Genomic DNA, 22,406 nt, shown 5'->3' with positions numbered 1-22,406 from the left:
TGAGTCTTCTTTTCCATCACTTTTCATTTCCATTTCCTAGTGGGTGGCAGGGTGAATCAGGAACTCAAGTACACACGGCAGAAGATCGGAGAGGAGGCCATGTTTAGTCCTCAGCTCATGATACAGACGCCACGACAGGAAGCTACTAACATTCTGACCGTAGAGTCGCTGAAGCAGCACCTTGACTCCGCCATAAAGGCCAGCAGAGTGCACGTTTACATGTACAACAGGTAATGGCACAACAGGCTCTGTAGAGTTATTTATGTTTTATTGTGTAGTTGACGAACAATAAGTCAATGGACTTTTTTTTTTTTTTTTACATTTTATGTTAAAAATTGTGAATGTGTATATTTTCCTATGTGCATGAAGTCCTATAAATGATACTATTTAAATCATAGTAGTGCACAAAATGACAGTATATCTAATTTCCACCATTGCATTTTCAGGCAATGGAAATTGGAACATTTATGCTACAAATCAGGAGAACTTTATACAGAAAACATGTATGTGGACCAGGTAAGGAAGAATTCTCATCTTTTTAAAATTATTTTTTAGTAGAAATATTTGAACTTCAGTGGAGGACCCAATGGCTTGTGAAAGTAATAGCACATCTACCTATTCAGATTATAGAGAATCTGCACCCATGTCTGATCATCACTCCTCTGGACTGCTTCTGGGAAGGTGCTAAGCTACATTCAGGAACAGTCTACCTCCCGTAAGTTACACACACCTTTCTGTATTTCATTGTAGAGTTCTCAACGGGCCTGAAAATTACAACCCGGCCCAACCCGGCCCGTGGCTTTTAAAGCCCGGACCCGATGTAACCCGACAAATCAACATGAATTATCTGCCCGAACCCGGCCCGCGGCCCGACGCCGTTTTTCGTTTTTTTTTATTTTCTTTTTTTTTCCCTTTTTTTCCTCATACGCGTATTATCATGACCAGCAGACGGGAATCCAAATCAACCTTTAATGTTCACGTCTTTTAACTATAGCCTACAAACAACTGAAACAAACTTTAAATATATAAATAGGCTATATAGGTTACTAAATATGCCTCAAATAAAAATCTTCTGGACGACCGTTTTTTTGTGGTCATATTTCATCAGCACCTTGCATTTTAAGCATTGCACATAACCTGTAGAATTTCCATCAGAATCCAGCACCACTCCAAACACTTTCAAGACCTCTGATTTTCCCACTCCTGTAGTAGCGACGGTGAATTCACCTGCGGCAAGTTTACTTTTCACCAACTCCATCTTCTTCTCCAGGCTAAAGACGTGCACGCAGCGGCGTCAGTTCTGCCCCCGCGATGCACGTTGCACGCAGCAGCCAGACTTTCTTTACTGTGAACAGCAGCGATGATTAATAAAAAAAATTTTTTTCACTGAGCGGAAAAGATTAAGCCAGAGGTTCGACCCGACCCGAGTCATTTGCTTATATTTTTGGCCCGAACCCGCGGGTCCCGTCGGGTTTGTCGGGCCAACCCGGGCCATTGAGAACTTGTGATTGTAATTGACTGTCCAGTCTGACTCTTGAAATCTAGTTGATTTGCCAAAAAGGCCATTTTCATACAGTGAAAACACTTCGCTGACTTTTCCTTCCTATGAATAGAGCCATGTTGAAAACTAATGAACAAGCAAACTAAATTTAAAGGAAAAAGTTTTCCAATCCGATGAAGAGTGGTGGTGAAAAGTGGATTTTACCATGTTTATTTGATAAATTACCTCTTTAGGGGTAATTTTTTTATAAATCAAACCTAAACAGGGTGTTTAATGAGAGTAGAGTCATTTGCACTCTTTGTAACGTGAAATTTAATAATCATTGAAGCTCAACAAGTCTGATATCATCTTCGAGTTAAATGCTATAATTTATAAAAATGTTAACGGAAAACTAATGTGCAGGGTATGGAAGCTTCAAAAACGATTTGCCTTATGCTTGTAAGATTAAGTCCATGAAGTGTAGGAAATATTTTTTTTATTACGGAATCAATTTCTGTGATTTTGATTCAGTTTGAGAATTAGATAATCTATATTTTTCCATGAATCAGACGAGTACATAGGGATGTTGCATTAATGTAAAGTTTTTAAAAATATATTCTTTATCACTAAATTTGAATCGTATGACAGCCCTAAGTGGTGCTTCACAGTCTCCAGTGGGGTTTTCTGAAGGCCTTCATTGTAATGTTGAACCGCTCGAGGCCTCACACTTCTGCTGCTAATGGCTCCTTGCAACAGTTACACTCAGTGGACAACCACCAAGTCTGCAAAAGTTTTTCTGCCCTCCTCCCCCCTACCTCTTTCCCTCCATCATGGATGTAAATAAGGATTTTACTGTGTTCTGGTTGGGGGACTTGGAATAATGACTCAAGCCTGGTTAGGCACATACAATGTGGTCTGAACCACCGCAGGCCTGCCAGAAGAGAAAGACAGAGGGGCGAGCAGAAGAAAACATACAGAAAAAAGGAAAGAAAGAAAGCAAGAGGGAGAAATGAGAGAAATATGGTGCAGGGCGAAAAGGTGGAGCTGGTTTGACAGAGGGAGGTTTCGAGAATCAGTCAACGGAGCCTTGGAAGTGGATGGGTGATGGAAAGTGGGAGGGTGAACTCGGTCCGAGGAAGGCCGTCTGAGGATAGTCAAACATACGGGCGGGACGGGACATAGTGGTTTTTTTCAAGACCCTCTTTCTCTTGCTGAGACGAGATGGCAAGCAAAGTATGGGAGGTTTGCGAAACTGCTGCGTTGGGCTGTTAGTTGTGGGGAGATGCCAGGCCCTGAGCGGGATCACCCGGCACGGCAGTATAATTAGAGGGGATAAAGATCAGATGAGCGGATTGATTCCATTTTCTCAAAGCTGTTATTATGGAGGCAGGCTGAAATCCAATCCCAACTACATTTGCGCTGCCACCGCTGTGACGTGCAGCATCCATCAATTCCTAAGCCTTTGGAATTCCATCCAGTCACCCTTCCTCCGCTCCCCGTAGTTATGCCGTACCACTTTAAGCACGTCCAACATCCCATTAGCAGGGATCAATGGTTAAACATGAACTGTTTATTTAACAAGTTATTTTAACTGATTATTAAACTAGAACTTGTTCATTAAACTGATCAAAAGTGAGAGTAAAGATGTTTATAATGTCACAAAAGATATCTATTTCAGATAAATGCTTTTGAACTTGTTCAGCAAAGAATCCTGAAAAAATATATTAGGGCTGCAACTAACGATTATTTTGATAATCGATTAATCGGACGATTATTTTTTCGATTAATCGATTAATCGGATAGAAATTAAATTAGATTTTTTTTTTAATCATAACTAAATAAAACCGTAAATCAGGGTATTTATGTGTAAAAGTGTACTTTAAAAAGTGCAAAAGCCACACATTGAGTTTTACTAATATCAATATTTGCATTGTTTTTAATGATAATTGCTGATGGCAAGTTGACAAACATGATTATTGTTAAAAAAAATGATATCCAACATATTATGTTTTAACACAATTTTTGTTAAAACAAATTTACACAGACATGTTGTTCAGATGTGAATATCTGAACTAAAAACAAACTAAAAACATCTAAAATATATAATTCATTTAATTTTTATTTAAAATTAATTATATATAAGGAATATAAGGATAAAGAATATAATATATATTATATATAATATATAAAAGAATAATATAAGGATAAATTGATTAAATAAATATAGAAAGACTGAAAACAATTATGTGAACGTAGAGCCGCAGTAGATCGCGTTTGAAAAACAATTAAAACTTAGTAGACAAATGCTATAAAAAGAGAACGGAATGGAGGGTAACGTTACCCAGCAAGCTAACAGGCTTGAGTAAAGGACAGGAGAAATTATGCATTAGTGCACAAGCATTCGCTGAAAACCACTGAGTACAGTGACTAAAAAACAATATTTTACTGCTGCTGTTATTAACTGCCTTTGTATTTAATGCTTCACTTTGTAAACACCGTTTTAATTTAACCTATTTCTGCGGTAGCGCTATTTTAATCCATCACTTACGTTGCGAGCGAACTGATTGCACAACCTGATGCTCGAGACAAAATACAGACATCCCGGAAGTCCCGGGAGTCTCCCGCATATTGATTGCGGCCCTATGATTGCGGCTCCCTGATGCCCGCGAATTAGTTCAAACTCCCGCGCATGCGAGACAGAAGAGACTGCTCCAAACCGTGTAGCGCGCGCGCTCGGCAGAGCGCCTGAGGGAGAGAGACCTTGCGTGTGTGTGTGTACCAGTAAACGCTCCCCGTGACGTAAGCAGACCAACTAATCGATAATGACATTCGTTGACAACGATTTTCATAATCGATTATAATCGATTTTATCGATTAGTTGTTGCAGCCCTAAAATATATATCATAGTTTCTACAAAATTATTAAGCAGCACAACTGTTTTCAACAGTGATAATTTACATTTACATTTATTCATTTAGCTGACGCTTTTATCCAAAGCGACTTACAATTGCTATATTTCAGAGGTCGCACGCCTCTGGAGCTACTAGGGGTTAAGTGTCTTGCTCAGGGACACATTGGTGTCTCACAGTGGATTTGAACCCGGGTCTCTCACACCAAAGGCATGTGTCTTATCCACTGCACCAAATCAGCATATTAGAATGATTTCTGAAGGATCAAGTGACACTAAATGCTGGAGTAATGACTGCTAAAAATTTAGCTTTGCCAGTACAGGAATAAATGACATTTTAAAATATATTGAAATAGAAGAGTGCTATTTTAAATTGTACAAATATTTCACAATATTACAGTTTTTTTTTTTTAAGTTTAGTGTTTTTTCCCCCCATCAATTCAACCTTTGTAAACGGAAATCTTACCGAAATGAGTGCCGCATTATAAAAACAGTTTATCTTTTGAAATGAACAAGATCAATGTTAGTTTTTAAACAATGGGCTAATCTCAAGAAATTTGGGAGTGGAAAAGGCATGTCAAGGGGTTATCTGTGTTTATGTTAGCAACTTTCTATGGGAGTTTATGTGCCTATAACCCTGATTTCTATTAAATTCCGTTGTACTTCATCTAACTGTACGTTCACACCGCCGCCGGCGAGAGCGGCAAAATTCGCTCTCGCCGCCCTGCCAGCGACGCCGTGGAAAGATTCGTGGACGCTCTGATGCTCTGACGTAGATCGAACGCGTGGTCTTTTTTACATCTGTATTTAAAGGGGCCACGAAGCAAACAAGCATGTCGATCATTATTTTTGCAGAAATTTGATCGATGGAAAAACAATTATAGTGACATGTTTGCTAATGAAATAAACGAATTAAAAGCCATTTGTGTGGTGTGGCTTTTGTGTTCATGGTTAAGTGCTATTATAATTTGCATTCCCGCTGAAAAACAAGCGTTCTAGCGCGAAAATATTGCCTATAAATACTAGTGTTGCACGCCTTATCAAATTCAAATGATCAACCTCCTCAATTTTGCTTGGTAACTAATGTGGTCGGAACCAAAGTTTACAGGACTGCGTTCTCTGGACTCCTCTCAAACGGAGCACCTCTATATTCCGATTGGTTGCCGCCGGTTGCCGCCGAACCGCGTCATTGCTTATTACCATAAAGTTGACCTGACTTCAACTCTCCTCGCCGCTCTCACCGTCCAAGACGCGCCGCTCTCGCCGGAGCTCGCCGCCGGCTCTCATTGACAATGAATGACTTCCGGCCACTTTGATGCTCTCGCCGGTGGCGGTGTGAACGCACAGTAACACACTTTAAGGCTGTAATGTGTGAGTGCCATAATGTGAATGCCACCACATCAATAATATAGTTTCTTTTTTTGCACACAGTGGCAGACCCCCAATGCAGTGGACCAACTTTGATCCGATAGGATTCGTTGCTGAGCTGAAGATGCAAAACTATCCGGTGGACATCTGGGAGGAGATGCTGGTCAAAGCAGAGGTGGGCCATGGCTACATGGATCGCCCCTGCCTGAATCCCGCGGACCCTGACTGCCCATTGTCAGCTCCCAACAAAAACATGACACGGGTGGGTTCAGCATACAAAGGATGACACAGAGCAATAGCTAAAAATCATTGTTGGATCTGTTTACCCAGTCATAGGCTACAGCTAAAGATACATAATTAAAGCAAAGTTGTTTTGCATCTTGAGTGTGTCTGATTTATGATCTGTCATCTTAAGCCTTTTGACGTGGCTCATGTTCTGACTGGTGGCTGCTATGGGCTTTCCAAAAAGTACATGCACTGGCAGGAGGAGCTTATCGTAGGTGGGACCAAGAAGAACGACAGCGGCAAACTTCTAAGGTAAGAGACCAATTTGGGATTTAAACACTGATGGCATTCAGAGAAATAAATTGATCTTAATGTATTTTAATTCTAAAGGGGATAAACAACCGTGAAAACCATAGAGGGTGTGCAAAAGGAAGCGTGTAAAGTGTGTCTTTAAATATGTTAGTGCAATTTGAGGCCATTTTATGCCTTACATAGCAGTGGAAAATATGTAAATTTGTCTTTTCCTCTTTTACACGCTCACATGTACAGTATGAGGTTTGTTTTTTGTTTCTTGGCAGATTGTAATCATTAGTAAACTGCATATTAGTATTCATTCCCACAGACTGAGGAAGCCCACACCTTTTACTCTAAGAGCGAAATGTTTTTTTTTCTCCTAGACCTCTTTAGGCCTTGAGTGGGGGCAGAATTCAGCATCCATATTATGAAAGAACATTGTCTAAAATCCCTAAAATGTTAATTCGCTGCAGTGGTGGTGGTGGCAGGAAAAATATTCTCAAGTGGCTCTGGAATCGTCCACTATGATTTCTAGGAATCTTTTCACTCCCTTGTAGCTTTCTGAAAAGAGAAAGTCGAGGGTTTTTTCATTCAAGAAGTGTTCATTGAATAATAGCTGGTGGACAGTCCACTTGAGGGAGTCTGTACTCTACAGTTGGAGAAGTCTGAGCTCGTCTGTGGAGCAAAGTGACAGACCGCTGTATTTCAGCATGTTAGTGCTTCTTTTCAGTTTTTTTTATCGCCAAGAAATGAAAGACAAGGTCAAGACTGTTTTTGATCATTTTACTCAGCAACCATTATCACTTCATTCCCCCCAAGAAATTGAGCTTTAACAGCATGCTAAACAACAACCAATAAAGAGCGACTCCTATCGAGCGATTTGTTTGGAAATTGGGCCACACGTTGCATCGAGGACAACGCACTACGAAGCTGTGTGCTGACCGTTTAAGGTCACCACAACTTTTGTATATGAAACACTTGGTCAGTTTATACCATTCAGCTCAACATTTTGTTCTCTTTTCACTCTTCCTCAAAGTGCACAGGCTCTTCAGACAATGTTCCAACTCATGACCCCAAAGCAGATGTACGAGCACTTGAAGGGCTACGATGAAGTCTCACACATCAACTGGAATGAGGACAAAGCAGCTGCCGTACTAGAGGCCTGGCAAAGGAGATACTCTGAGGTACATGCACGTCTCTCACCTTGAATCATCTCGCGGAAAGGATGTAAAGATGCTCTGTTGATGTCCAGAATTCAGTCTACTTTAGTGGAGACATTTACAGTGACTTTTTCTGTTGTAGTGTTTTTAGTAATTCATCCTTTCATCAGGTTTTACTTTGCCTAAAACTGGATCTTGTTATGAACCGTTTAGGGGGCCCATGGCGATTCATTCCTTCAGTCCAACTTTGTGTTTCCTAGAAAATACACTCACATACATGTACTCATGCAGTGTGAAGGCATTCATCTTTAGTCATAAGTAATGCATACATTCCAAAGGCGCTGTGTCTCTTGAGATTAGGACCCAGCTGTTTAAGTGCAGTCCTTCAAAGGCATAGACTTCCTTTTTTTTTCATACTTTAAACGCTCAGGTTAAGTATGAACTTGCTAAAACGGGGCACATCTGTAAGGTCGGAAAGGTCACGATGGGACACTGTAGAAATGTGCACACTAAACCCTTCGCATGTATTTGATGCGCAATGTTGTGACATTGAAAACATCTTCTAGAGGTATTTTGGTCCTGTCTGTTTTATAAATCAACACTTTACATTAAGTTTCTTAACATTAGTTAATGCATTTGGTTTCGTGAACTAACAATGAACAACCATTTTTCAGCATTTATTAATAATGCACATTAATGTATATTGAACAAATGTGAATTAACAAATGAACAATAGTATATTTATAAATGATAATTTTACAGAAAATATCAATATGGTTCAATTTGTTAACAATAATGTGTTAGATGTCGCACTAGCAATGGACAACATTTTTTCAGCATTTGTCAATTATCAATGTTTACATTTACATATAACATTTCAAAATTAATGAATGTACTGACATGAATTAACAAATTAACAGTAGTATATACAGTATAAAAAACTGTATGTGGGCTCTCGACGCGCTGATGGCACATTGAATTTATCCACAGATACATTTCAGTACATTCACGTTGTTTCCACAATTTTTTTTTGGACATCTCCATGTGGTCCTGTGAAAAATTGCAGCTTGACATGTCTAAAATTAAAACAAGCTCTGAAAAGCTCTTTGCTGTTGCACTGCACACATACTGTACACTGGATTTGGAAAAGTGTGTGCTTTCATATGCATAAATGTATGTATTATTTGGGCTCCTTATATCATTTGGTTATTAGGTGTCCTTTTGAAGTCTCCAAGTGTTTTTGGAAAGAAACCCAAATTTACATTGAAAAAAGCTTGTAGAAAATACAGTTTTGTAAGAAGCATCCTTTAATCTGAAAGTTTACTTTGCTTGATATAGCAAATGATGACATAATAAACGTGTGAAACTGGATTAATATGCAACCCTTTTGTGCGATTAATTGCATACTTATCGTCAAAAATTATGCATTGTAAAAAAAAAAAATTTATTGACAGCCCTAGTTTATAATATATTCATTATTTTAGACAACTAGTCGTTGTTGACTTGTTACTTGTCCATCATGTTATGTATAAAAATAACATTATGCAACATTAAACGCTGTCAAATTATTGTTCATTGTTAAGTCATCTAATGCATTAATTAATATTTACAAATAATTTTAGCATGCTTTTAATAAGAGATTTGCTCATTTAATATGGAATGACTGCATTACAACACAGCTAGTTTTTGCTAGTGTTGGGTGTCCATTGCAGAATCCCCCTCTTGGTATGGTGGCCCCAGCACTTGTGTGTGTTTTAGCATGCGTGTGGTATCTGTGTGTGTGTGTGTGTGTTTGACAGGACCGTCTGGAACGCATTAACCCGCTCAGCACACAATCTCTTTCACAGCTGCCGTCCCATTGGTGGTTTGTGTGTGACATCATCTGGTCTCTGTTTTGTCAGCCCTGACCTTCGCTTAGCATAGGGTTTCCTTTTAGTGCGTGTGTGTGCAGGGCTGAACATGTGTGTGTTTGTGGATGTGAGTGTGTGTGGTTTTAGGGGGTGGGGCTGTGATTTTCATTTCTTGGATAATTGTGCTGTTGAAACATTTGTGGGACTGTGATTTCCACTTTATTTAATTAGCTTCAATCGCCAGAGGGAAAATACAAAACAAGGAAAAGATGAGCATTGAGAAAATGATAGAAAGAGTGTAAATGAATTGAAGATAAACAAATTAAATATTTTTTTTCTTTCTTCCTTCCGTCCTGTATGTCCTCAGGCCGTCCAGCAGAGTGTGTCTGTAAATTCGTCTCAGAAAGTTCTCACGTTCACCACCACCACCCTCGAAGACATCCTTAAGTCCTTCTCTGATGTTAGTGTGATCCGTATCGCCAGTGGCTACCTCCTAATGGTAAACTCACTTACACATCTCCAGTTCTGTCTGAATAGCTTTCATTTTATCTTGACTTCCTCTCCTTTTATGTTCAGGTTAAAGCACTACCTCATTCACTACATTCTGCGTTACACATTTTAAGTACTCACCCGAGTCTTTGAATAATCTTGGAATATGCCTCATTTCGATGTTAACATCATTTTAAGGTTATTTCACAGTAAGTAAATAACAAGAAAATACAAAACCTCTTGCTCTGTTCTTTGAGCATTCCACCAAAAGCGTGGTGTTTATAAGTCTCTGTTCCTTGTGAAATAAAAGTACAATATAGCATACCTTTAAAAAAAGTGATTATACAGAAATTAATGTACTGATAAGTATTTATGGTAAACTAAAATACAATACTATTGACAATTGTATTTATTTAAATATATTTGTAATAACACATTTTTAACAAAGTTGCAATTCAGTAAATAAAAAAAATATTAACTTTAAATGTAATTGAATAACACACTGCAGTTACAAAATTACAATCAAGTACTTTACATGTGCTTTAGTATGATAGTCAACGTGTACATAAGTGTTTCTTTAAAGCATGACCAAAGATGTTAAAACATAATGATTTAAAATGTAATGTGTTAAGAAACATAGTCATGAATGTGTACTTTTTAAGATTTGGGCACTTTTTCACAAGGTGGATACAATTAAAAATAGTCCAGCTTAGAAAAATGCATCTTGAGACCCGTCTAGTTGTTTTAATGTAAATGCCCCCAAAGAAATGTGTCCAGTCGTGGTCAGATGAGCCTGAAACAAGCAGAAATTGTACAGGAATTCTTTAAATAAACCAATTAGTCAACTGGTCGACGCCATTGCCAAGCAGATAACTGCTCATGCAGTTGTTGAGAGTTTGAATCTACTTTTACAGTAACTGTTCATATATAATTTTCTGTCCATCTCTCCTCTATAAGTGTCTAAAGGTAAAACATTTTTAGAAAAAATCGACCTGGCCTAAGGTTCAATTGATTGACTGATTGACATTAATAAATATTGAGACACATTTTTTCTTTTAAAAATCTTGTCATGAAAGTTTTTTCATGTTGAGAATTCAGACTTGGTGTGTATAGGCCTAGTGTTATGTTACATGCAGCTTGCCAGTGCATGCCTGACCCTGCTGTGCCGTGACCGCACTCATGAGAACGGCACTGCGGTAACGTGATAATGTCAGATTAACGCTATAGCTGTGTTATCTGTGTGCAGCTTGCCTATGCGTGTCTGACCATGCTGCGGTGGGACTGCGCCAAGTCTCAGGGGGCGGTTGGGCTGGCCGGAGTGTTGTTGGTCACTCTTTCTGTCGCCGCTGGACTGGGACTCTGCTCGCTTTTAGGCATCTCCTTTAACGCCGCTACCACACAGGTACAACGCATGAACATGCATTCCAAGGGGCTTTTGATGTTCACACAAAACACATTCATTCCACTGTGCTACTTTTCCATTCTTTTTTTATAATGCAAACACTATCCTTAACCAAAGCACTCGCATCTTTTGCAGCGTCTCGTACATAACATGGCATTCTAAAAACGCAAGTTAAAATAAGTTGAACTTTAAAATAATGCATCTCTAGACCTTGCTGCTTCTTTTTTCCCCCACTGACCAGCGTCTTTTGCTGTTAAAAACACTTTCTGTGTGAACCAGCCCTAAGATGTTACAGTACCTACTGTGTACTTTACATGTAGCATGTTTGTCTGTTTTCATGTGCGTAAAGGTGTTGCCGTTCCTGGCTCTTGGTGTAGGGGTGGACGATGTCTTTCTCCTGGCTCATGCTTTCAGCGAGACTGGCCTGAACAAAAGGATTCCATTCGAGGTGTGTTATCTCATTCCACATGTCCTGAAAAACAGGGAACACTACTAAACAACTACCGTTTTCTCCTGTGACAGACCCTCAGAAACACACAGTGACTACACATCCAAAGATAGTGTCAAGACAAGGCAGTCAGTTCAGAAATGAGGGAGCTAGTATGTTATCAGGAGGAAGAGGGTATATCAGAGCGTACCCTCATGTTATCACTTACATAAAGGAATGTGTGTGTACCTGCCCCGACCTGTGATGTAACTTCAAAAACACTAGCACACTTTGATCTGCCGAGGGCCACTGAACAATGTCACATCACTGATAAAAAAAAATACTACCATTTGTTTATGTTTTATTTTTTTATTTTTTTGGGGGGGGGGGGGGAGGTATTTGTATAATATCTATTAAATCTGATATAATGGAATCATTCAATTAAAATTAGTATATATATTATATTATAATATGGTATATTATGTAAAAAAAAAAAAAGAATGTAACCATGTGTCTATACAGTACTGTGCAAAAGTCTTAGGCATGTTAGTATTTTCTCCCAAAAAAACTGGTTTTAAGTCAGTTATTTATATTTTTTGCAGTTGTGTAGGTAGGAGATATTAGTTTACATTTCAAAGCACTTTTGCCATTAATCTTTATAATCCAGTGAGATTTTTGTATGCACAAGGAGTCTGACAACAGAGATCTGATCTCACCATCATCGACTCTGTCTGTGATCGCATAGAGAAACAGAAAATATATATACCAACAATGAATTCTGTCAGTAATTACTCTCCCTCATGTTGTTCCAACCTTGTAAGACTTTTGTTCAACATCGGAACACAAATTAAGATATTTTGGATGAAACCTGAGAACTGGCTCACTCCTTCATAGGCTACATGGTAATTTCATCTGCTAGCCCAGAAAAGTTATTAAAGACATCGTTAAAATAGTCCAAGTGACTACAGTGGCTCAACCTTAAGTTTATCAAGCGACTATACTTTTTGTGTGCGAAGAAAACAAAAATAACGACTTTATTCAGCTATTCATTTTCTTCTGTGTGAGTTCACGAGAGCGCCACGATGCATGCGCGAGAACTGAAAAGATGACGCTCACGATCATTTGATGGGAAAGTGTGAAAGGTAGGCCATTCATTTTGCGTCATTGTTTTATTTTACGTTTTCTCGTTGGTTTATCTCGATTCGGACATCAAGGAAATGCACACTTTAGAACCATTTTAAACACTACATAGAGACCCATCTGCGTCATCTTCCCAGTTCTCGCGCATGCGTTGTGGCACTCTCATGAACTCACATCAGAGCCCCACACAGAAGAAAATGAATAATTGAATGAAGTCTTTGTTTTTGTTTGTTTTTGCGCACAAAAGTATTCTCGTCGCTTGATAAACTTAAGGTTGAGCCACTGTAGTCACTTAATATTTAAGTCACTATTTTAACGATGTCTTTACTAACTTTTCTGGGCTGGCAAATGAAATTACCTTGCAGCCTAGGAAGGAGTGAGCCAGCTCTCAGATTTCATCACAAAAATGTTAATTTGTGTTCCGAAGATTAATGAAAGTCTTACGGGGTTGGAACAACATGAGGTTGAGTAGTTAATTACTAACAGAATTTAAATTTTTGGGTGAACTATCCCTTTAAGTACACAAAACGCCTCGGTTCCTACTGTAACCTCAGTTCCCTGAAGAGGGAACGAGACGCTGCGTCGTTTGATGTCTTGAAGCACATGCAAAATCAGTCCAATAGTGTGGCGGAACGTTAGAGGCGGGTGACGTCATGAACCAGGAAACTATAAAGCCTGCACAAACAAAGCATTGCTAACTTCTTAAGGTCTGAGCAAGTCGCTAACAGGCACGTAGGAGATATGGCAGGTGACGCAGCATTTCGTTCCATCCTCAGGGAACCAAGGCTACAGTCTTAACCGAGGCCTTCCCTTTCAAGGGATGCGCTGCGTCGATTGGCGCTAAGGGAACGTATATACCAATGCCATCATAGCGTGAAGTGTCTGTCCTGTGTGAAATACTAAGAGCGCACTAGAACGAAAGCACCCGAGACCAGTGTAGAGTCTTGGTCCAAAGAGTAAAACCAACCCTGCCGCATCACAAACGTCCTGGAGGGGCACTCCTGACATTAGAGCCTTAGAGGCCGCCATACTCCTAGTAGAGTGGGACCGGACAGCCATAGGTGAAGGTTGTCCGTTCAACTCATAAGCAAGTGAGATGGCCTCAATCACCCACTTGCTCATTCTCTGCTTAGATGCAGGGGACCCTTTGTTAGGGGACCCAACACATACGAAACATACGAAATGCTCTGACAGATACTGTTGCTGACTGACGGATAAATACTTGCGCTGTTTAATGCGTTTGAGATGTGGTGTTTTCCTTGGTGCTTAACTTAAATTTCACAGGTATATTCTCCATCTGTTAATGTTAGAAAGTCAAACAAATGTGTCCATTTCACTGTCAGGAGAGGACGAGCCCTATGGAAGTGAATCTCCGCTAAAATTCAAGCTTCCGTTAATGAGCGCCAAACAGACGGAGCACAATAGAACAGTAGCGCAATAATTCTGACTAAATATACATATTGCTGAAATATTTGTTGTTGGAGACAATAAATGTGCCATTTGTGGAATTTTAAACCTACAAGTATATTTTTATGAAAGTGACCATTATAATGGGGTAATCAAATGCAGGCTAATATAATTAGTTTGTGCTTTTGTTTTTGTTTTTTATTTTAGCCTTTAATAATTTTAAAAACAAAAGCGTTATTTTTGTTTTTAGATTGTAATGTTACAATGTAAGAATGTAATGGGATTTTAACCACCTTTTTGCACATAATATATTATTGCATAGCCTACATTACATTCACTATATTTGTTTCCATATCCTTCAATATCAACATTGTTTGGATATCATTGAGCAGGATGTGAAATATTTTTTTTTTTAATAAATACAGCTTTTCTTTATCCAAATAGAAAAACGTAGAAAGTACCAAGATATATATTGTATATCGTCATTTAGCCAAAAAATACAGAGATATGATTTTTTGGCCATATCGCCCAGCCCTACACCTTGCAGCGCTCCCAGCCAGCGCCCTCGAGCGCATGACTGTGCATGCTCCTCACCCAAACATGCAACACACAGAACATGTTAAATAGTGCGGGCAGGGGTGCACACACAGCCTGAACTGCTGCTGCTTACTCGCCATAATATACTATATATATAATGACAATGCAATACCAAATAGACAAGAGACAGTTTTAAACAGAGCGCTTGTGAAGATACAGAAGCTAGCGCTGCTTTGTTTGTGCAGGCTTTATAGTTTCCTGGTTCATGACGTCACCCGACTCTGACGTTCTGCCACACCATTGGACTGATTTTACATGTGCTTCGAGACATCATCACGCAAAGCGTGCCCTTAGCGTTAATCGACGCAGCGCGAATTCCCTTGAAATGCACACTTACTAAAAGCAATAGTAACTTGACATTCTCTGTGAGTTCATTCAGTAAAGGAATCGTTAAACTGTAAAATCTTTTTATACTACATACTTTTACACATACTTTCGGTCTTTTTAGTTTATCAAAATACCATGGTATTATCATCTGATATCATCACTTTTCCATGGTATTGCCACAGTACTTTTTTGTAAATCTTTAATCAGTTTCTGCATAGCTATTACTAGCACAGACGTTAATGTCACTGTAAAGTCAAAATTAAGTGTGTTCTGAGTTTGTCACACTACAGAAAAATGTGTTATTAGCCACCCAGCCAAATTTGAATGATAAAAAAGCCGGCAAGTAAGTAAAATAAGCTATCAAAGTCTTGAAAAAATGAGCAGTAGTCTCTGGGGGGGTGTCCGCTGGCTGCGGTGAAACCAGGCCTACTCGCGGGAAAGCTACCATCCCCACACTCAATTGTCAACCGCCACAGCCAGAATGGATGCTCCCACAGTGGGCACGCACTGACGATGATGGCACCAGTTGTCGGCGCGACGGGAGGATGAAGGACGATGCGGGAGATAGTCGGTTCGGCCCCATTTACCAGTAACAGCGGATCATCAGTGAATCCCAGTTGTCCCCGACGAAAGTTTATAAAACTATCCCGTGTAAAATTATCACTACAGAGGCGCGTTTTCGCGGTGATCCTCAGCTCTCCATCAAGGTGGCTCTTCACAAAATTAATCCACCACTTCTTGATGTGATCGTTTTTTCGAAAATTTTAATAATGACACAATTTGTTTTGTACGTGTCCGCATCCAGGTAGTACGCATTTCCGTGACGAACACATAGCTAGCTAGCAAACTGTAGGCTGTAGTAACTAATAGTACTGACAGTAACTCGCGATTGAGCGACAAACTGATCTGAATGTGCTCTATTTATATCGTTAGGGGAGGGGCCAGCCTCAGTGGCTCCAGTATGTTATCAAGTATGGGCCTGTCGAGAGCCCAGTGGCTCCAGTGCTTCAAGTAGTGGCGTGTCCAGGGGCTCCAGTTCGTCATCGAGCCCCCGTTTTAGCCCCACCCGAAAAATCCGGAACACAGCAACGGTGAAAAACTGTTTAACAGTCTAACTCCACAATTCAGTACTTAACAGTTCACAGTCTTTGTAATATGTTTTAGCAATACAAGTCTAACATCTACAGGGACTTTACAGGGATTTTAAGGATTTGAGTTGTTAGTTTGCCTGCAAAACTTTATTGGACGATGGCAATCTTATTTGTATGTGATCTGTTTTTTTGTTTTTGTAAACGATGTGCTTTCGTCTATCTATCTGTCAGGGGTATCTTTGTTTAGCTTTCGTGTGCGTGTATGTGTGGTGCTGTATTAAAGGTGATTGACATTACTCTACTCTAATTCAGATGGCTGAGTTCAAGCATGTATTTGCTTGTGTTTATGTGAGATTGCACACCGTGCAGCGACACTTTTGTGTGGAAAGTAAACAGTTCCCCTGTGGGAGGAGTGAGAGTGCCCTCCTGTCTCAAAAGCTCTCTGTGTGTGGTCCTGCACGTCCTCAGACACCACAAAAAAAAAACGTTCCTCTTTCTTTCCTTCTCCTCATCTCTACCTCTGTGTGTACGGAGATGGGGTTTTGAACAGTTTCTTTTGCGCCTTGTACCCTGAATGGCTTTGAAGGAAGGAAAGAGAGCTTATCCTAACAAGACAATGAGCCAATCGTGTTTCTGCATCATGGGCTTCTTTTGTTTAAAATTATATTGATGGAAAATATTTCTGTGTGAGTGAGGGATAAGGAGAAGGGAGGGAAATGAATCTGTTTTTGCTTTTTTCGTCTCTCCAAAAAAATCCACATAATAGCGGGGCAAGAAAGGAAAGCTTTTCATCAGAAGCTAAGCTCATTAAGTTGTCATGGCAGTTTGTTTGATTATCAGCTCTCTTCGATTTAAACTTCAGCACGCTGAAATGCAAGTTACGCCATAATGTGTCTGTCAGTGATTAAAGGTGATTTTGTTTTTTCCAATTTCTGTTCTGCTAACGTCTGAATTGTTATTCACTAAAGTAATCGAGGCCCGAGAGTGACAATAAATGATTTATTTTTAATTGGAGCTTTGTTTTACACTTAGAATATCAAGAACTGCACCTACTCTCATTTTCGATAATTGTATAACAAAATAAAATTTATTTTTATATAAAAATATATTTCTAGTTAAACTAATTTATTTCTAATTCATAATTATTTCTAATTTATTTCTTAATTTAAACTCATTCCAGCTGAGAATATAATTGTTCAAAATGCCACATTCAGATGAAAAATAAATAAGTAAAAGTTCACAGTATATTAGAGTTTTGAATAAGTTTACACTAAACATAACATTTTTTATATCATATGACAAGATATTAATAAATGCTTTATTTTAATACATTTGTTATTAGTTTGGTCTTAAAATAAGCAGTACAGAATACACTCAGAACATCTAGACCTGCACATACCCCCATATTTTGGGTATATGACTAATTAAATAAATTGAATAATAAATTAAATGGATTAAAAATATATATAAATTAATCAGTTTATTGTCATTTCCAGTTACACTGAATTATATCTATTGTACTAAATCCAAACTCGATCGAGATAAGAATAAAATAATTCAAAGCACAACAAGTAAATGAAAGAATAATAAGTGGCTAAGTTTGCAGTATATCACAGTTTTTAATAAATATACGAGTCATCTTCCTCGATCAGCCATCTAAACTAAACCGCATCAGACTAGCTGCAAAAACAGTAATCGCCGTGGTGTTGATGTCAAACTGTGCACACATTAATATAATACTCCCATGTTTACATATTATTATTATTATTATTATTATTATTATTATTACATATTCAGCAACTTGGTAATGACATCTTTACTCATTTCACATGCCAGTCATAACCGAGGTAATTTATGTATAGTAGTCTGAGGTACAGTAGCAAAAACAGACAGTTTAATTCTCAGGGTCAGAGAGAAGTTGAAAAATGGACATAAAAAGTTAATATAAAACACTTTTTGGTGCAAGAAACCTTAACTAACATTAGTGGACTCCAGGGGGAAGAATAAAATACTTGCTGTGGATTTGTTGACAGTGTGATGTTACTTTCTGTCTTTTTTCCTCAGGACCGCACTGGTGAATGTCTGAAGAGGACTGGGGCTAGTGTGGCCTTGACCTCCATCAGTAATGTCACGGCATTTTTCATGGCCGCCCTTATTCCAATCCCAGCACTCCGAGCATTCTCCTTACAGGTTTGTGTTTTTTTCTCTCTCCATATTCTTAAACAGGAATGCAGTTCAAATTGCTTGTCTGTAGCAATTGTGTGTTTGTTTATATTACCAATGGATGTTTGCTGAAATTTCCCATGTCCGTACCTGCTCTTTCTTTGTGTATGTGCGTGTGTTCCAAACCTTCATTGACTCCAGATTTCTCCACGTGACTTTTATTGATTTCATTCATCAAACCAAGCGTGTGACAGGTTGAGGGAGCTAGCGTGGCCCATAACCCCCCCCTACGGCGTGTGATTAGTGGTATGGCCCCTAAGTACTGCAGATTGTGGGCATGTAACTCAATCTGGGAGTGGGGGTGGGTCGCACGGATTGTTGTTCCACACATCTGCGGTTTATTTATGACCGCAAGGCTGTGGAAGTGACATTGCAAAGAGGCTGAGCAAGAGATCTGCCCACAACCTGCTCCTGACTTAAATCAGGATAAAGAGACTGACGAATGAAAAGTCTGTCATCATTTACTCACCCTCATGTATTTCCAAACCTATAACTCTTTCTTTTGTGGGGAAAGAAAAAGGAGATATTCTGAAGGCTGTGGACTGGAGAATTCAATCTTCAAAAAAGAACTCAAAAAGCAACTCTTAAGGCCTGTTCACATCAACACAAATGTTCGGCATGAAATTTCAGTTCGGAACAATGCATAGAAAACATCAGGATGAAGGAAAGTGCAATTTCACTCTATGACAGTAGGTGGCACTTATAGAAAAGCAGAAATACTGCATTGGTTCCATACTAATATTCGTGTCAGTCTAAAGGAAAGGAAATGACACATTCTACCGAGCCCTCAGTCATCTCTCCTTACTATCTTCACGTGAAGAAGTACTGTAATGTATAACTGACTACCGCAGCAAGCCTAACCATGTACCTTTCGGGGCTCAGTAGAATGCATTTTTCATTTTCCGTGCCTTTCCGAATTTGGAATGTAATTAGGCTTCAGGCACATCCCTACTAAACAGATACATTAACAGCTATTTATCGTGCAAAATTGTCCCACTGAATATTCATCTTGGTGTGAACAGGCCTTTAAAGTGTATTAAAATTGGTCCCTATGACGAATCGTACACAATAAGACCAAAATCCTCTCTAGCTCTCTTTAGCATGTTTGAGTGACAAGTATTGATGTCCAATTCCTGAATTAATAATTTTGAGTCAGATCTTTACAAAGAATCAAATGAACAATTTGAATGATTCGTTCATGATTCGTTCATGATTCACTACTCATGAATGGAGATTTTTCAGTCAACAATGTCTTAAATTTTTGCCTTTTCTCACACAAAGCTATCTTATGGCTTCAGAAGGCGTTTAGCATGAATCTTCTGGACCACTTTTATGGTGCTTTCACATCCTTTTTGAAGATTAAAAGCTCCAGTCCCCATTCATTGTGATTGAATGGTTGATTTACTGAAAAAAGTAACTCTTAAAAAATGACAAGAGTTTATTTTTGGGTGAAATATCCTTTTAAATGGCCTATATGAAATCTGAAACTACCTACGTTTGAACCTACTTAATCAGTCTTACTAAATTCAATTGAAATATTTTCCCCATTGGATGTCTGAAGCCTCATCGCCCTCACATGAAACTCGCACTTATTCAGGGCTTGAGCTGCTTAACCTTTGAACTTTAGGTGAAGTAACCTCGCCATCATCCACATAAACTGCACAGCTGCACAGAGACAGACACAGAGATTTACACACTGATGCCTTGTTCTGTTTAACAAACACGCTCACACAAATCTCAGCCTAAACCCTACAGACAGCCTCCCCCATTTTGGGATCCTTTGATCCTAAATCAGAAATATACCATTTCTGTATATATCTGTAGACAATGTGAAGTCTCATATTGTGTTTGTGTCTGTTTGATGATTGCATATTTTTAGAATATGATGTGCGGGGTTACACTGCCGACCACACGTGGCTCACGCCTCAAATCGCACACACGCACTCATTCGGTGCTGTAGATCTAGTATTAGGATGTGTGGATTGATGTCTCACACACATCTGTCAGACACACAAGCTGTTTTTCACTGTAGCGCACTCCAACTGGCACCTGTTCAACGGTGCCTGAAAACACTCATCTTCAAAACCGCTGTGAACACACACACACTCACGGCTAAGAGATACTGCTTTTGCAAACATGTTATTTCCTGCCATAACAGTCTCTTTTCAGCTGTAGTGTGTTTACTTGATCGTTTGTCCAAATGTGTTTACTTTAACTTTTGTCTAATGTTTTGTTTCAACTTATCCACTTTGGGGAAAATGCCTTAAACTTACTAAAAAATGTCGTTTTTTGTTTTATGCTGGATTCTGCCATATGCATCTCAAGCTTATAGATAATCTTTGCCCTATGAACATTTTATACACTTACATACCAATTTGCGGGCTTTCTATTCTGGGAAAATTCAAAAATATTTATTACTCATCCTGCACTACACAGATTTTTGTCCAATCAAACGCTCATGTCCCTTTCTGAAATATGTCTTTAAAGTCAATATAAACTCAAAATTTACCTAATTGACTAATATACTGTATACTACTATTCAAAAGATTTGGGGTCAGTAAGATTTCTTTTTAACAAGAAATTAATACTTTTATTCAGCGAGGATTCATTAAATTTATATAAATTGACAGTAAAAAATTATAATCTTACAACAGATTTCTCTTTCAAATAAATGCTTTACCTTTGAACTTTATATTCATAAAATAAATAAACTGTTTCAATAAAAAATACTAAGCAACACAACTGCATTGATAATAATACATGTTTTGAGCATCAAATCGTATTGATTTCTGAAGGATCATGTAACTCTAAAGACTGGAGTAATGACTGCTGAAAATTCAGCTTTAATAAATTACTTATTGATATATATATTAAAATAGAAAACAGTTGTTGTAAATTGTAATAATATTTCACAATTTAACTGTTTTTTTTACTGTATTTTTGATCAAATAAATGCAGCCTTACTGAGTACATTCCAAGTTTTAACAAATCACTGGTTCACATTATTCCAGAGGGAAAAAGGGTTGTCTTTATTTATTCCCCATTGAAATATAAATTGCCACATTTACTTTAACAACATGTATTTTTGTGTAATAACATTACATAAATGATGGGTTGCTGCAATTACCACTTCATGTTGAATTTAAACATTATTTCTCTGTTTTAATTCTTCTGCCTCTGTTTAGCACTGCTCCTTCGGCACCTCCTTCACTTTCTGTCTTTTTATCTGTTTCTTTGACCGCTTAAAAGCGGCCACACATGTCGAGCCTAACAGATCTCACTCTAGAATCACTCACGCACACTCTTTCATTCTCTCACTGTTCTTTTTTAGGGATAAAAGATTTGATATTTTGTTTTGTAATGCAGTGACAAGTGTGTCCAAATACTTTTTGGAGTCAATGTATTTTGTATCCATGAGTCTCTCTGTCTTCTTGTGTCTTGGCTCTGTCAGGCTGAGTTGCTCACTGGGTGGTCTGCCAGTCTGACATGGCTCCAACCTCCACCCATAAAAAAAAAACATCCTAACTAGGCCAGGCATGCTTCGATCTGCTCTCTCTCTCTCTCTCTCGCTCTCTCTCTCTTTCTCTCTCTATCTCGGTTACTCTCATTGTCATGTCGCTTTTCTTCATCCACTCTCTTCTCACACTAGTTATTCTGTAAGCTTCAACCGAATTAATCTGGATTAAATGTTTCAAAATCACTCGCTCGTCTCCCCACACTGGTAAGGAGCTCTTGGCCCAGTGGAGTCTTTTTAGTAACCGTGTGATATATTTATTGGCTCTGAAAGAAAGTGGCTGTTTCCCAAGGTCAGAAGAGCCACATCTAGCTGAACACTGAGAAAATCTTTTTTCTGGGTTTGGATAAAAAACCACTTCAGTTTTTAATTCATAGTCAGTTCTTCATATGGGAGTGTGTTTATTGAATTATGAGTCCGATAGCAATGTGATTTACATTTAGAAATTTAAGTGGGTTTCACTCAAGATGGATGAGCCCAAATTCAGTTTTGGAATGGCAATGG

General features: G+C 38.7%; 1 protein-coding gene across 1 annotated transcript in view; it reads left to right on the top strand.

Annotated features, from left to right (window-relative positions):
* Window positions 1-22,406, top strand: part of ptch1 (patched 1) — a 68,497-nt gene that overhangs the window by 23,980 nt on the left and 22,111 nt on the right. The window contains exons 3-12 of the mRNA XM_077223318.1: window positions 41-230; window positions 447-516; window positions 624-715; window positions 5,820-6,018; window positions 6,172-6,293; window positions 7,312-7,459; window positions 9,653-9,784; window positions 11,021-11,176; window positions 11,526-11,624; window positions 18,230-18,355. Of these exons, the coding sequence (XP_077079433.1) occupies window positions 41-230; window positions 447-516; window positions 624-715; window positions 5,820-6,018; window positions 6,172-6,293; window positions 7,312-7,459; window positions 9,653-9,784; window positions 11,021-11,176; window positions 11,526-11,624; window positions 18,230-18,355 (1,334 nt within the window). The remainder of the gene's footprint in view (window positions 1-40; window positions 231-446; window positions 517-623; window positions 716-5,819; window positions 6,019-6,171; window positions 6,294-7,311; window positions 7,460-9,652; window positions 9,785-11,020; window positions 11,177-11,525; window positions 11,625-18,229; window positions 18,356-22,406) is intronic.

The sequence above is a fragment of the Siphateles boraxobius genome, unplaced genomic scaffold, assembly GCF_051911475.1.
Source record: "Siphateles boraxobius isolate OS27281-9 unplaced genomic scaffold, OSU_SipBor_1 9, whole genome shotgun sequence".
Lineage (NCBI taxonomy): Eukaryota > Metazoa > Chordata > Actinopteri > Cypriniformes > Leuciscidae > Siphateles > Siphateles boraxobius.
The sequence above is the reverse complement of the archived record's forward strand: the minus strand, read 5'-3'. Positions and strand labels throughout refer to the sequence as shown.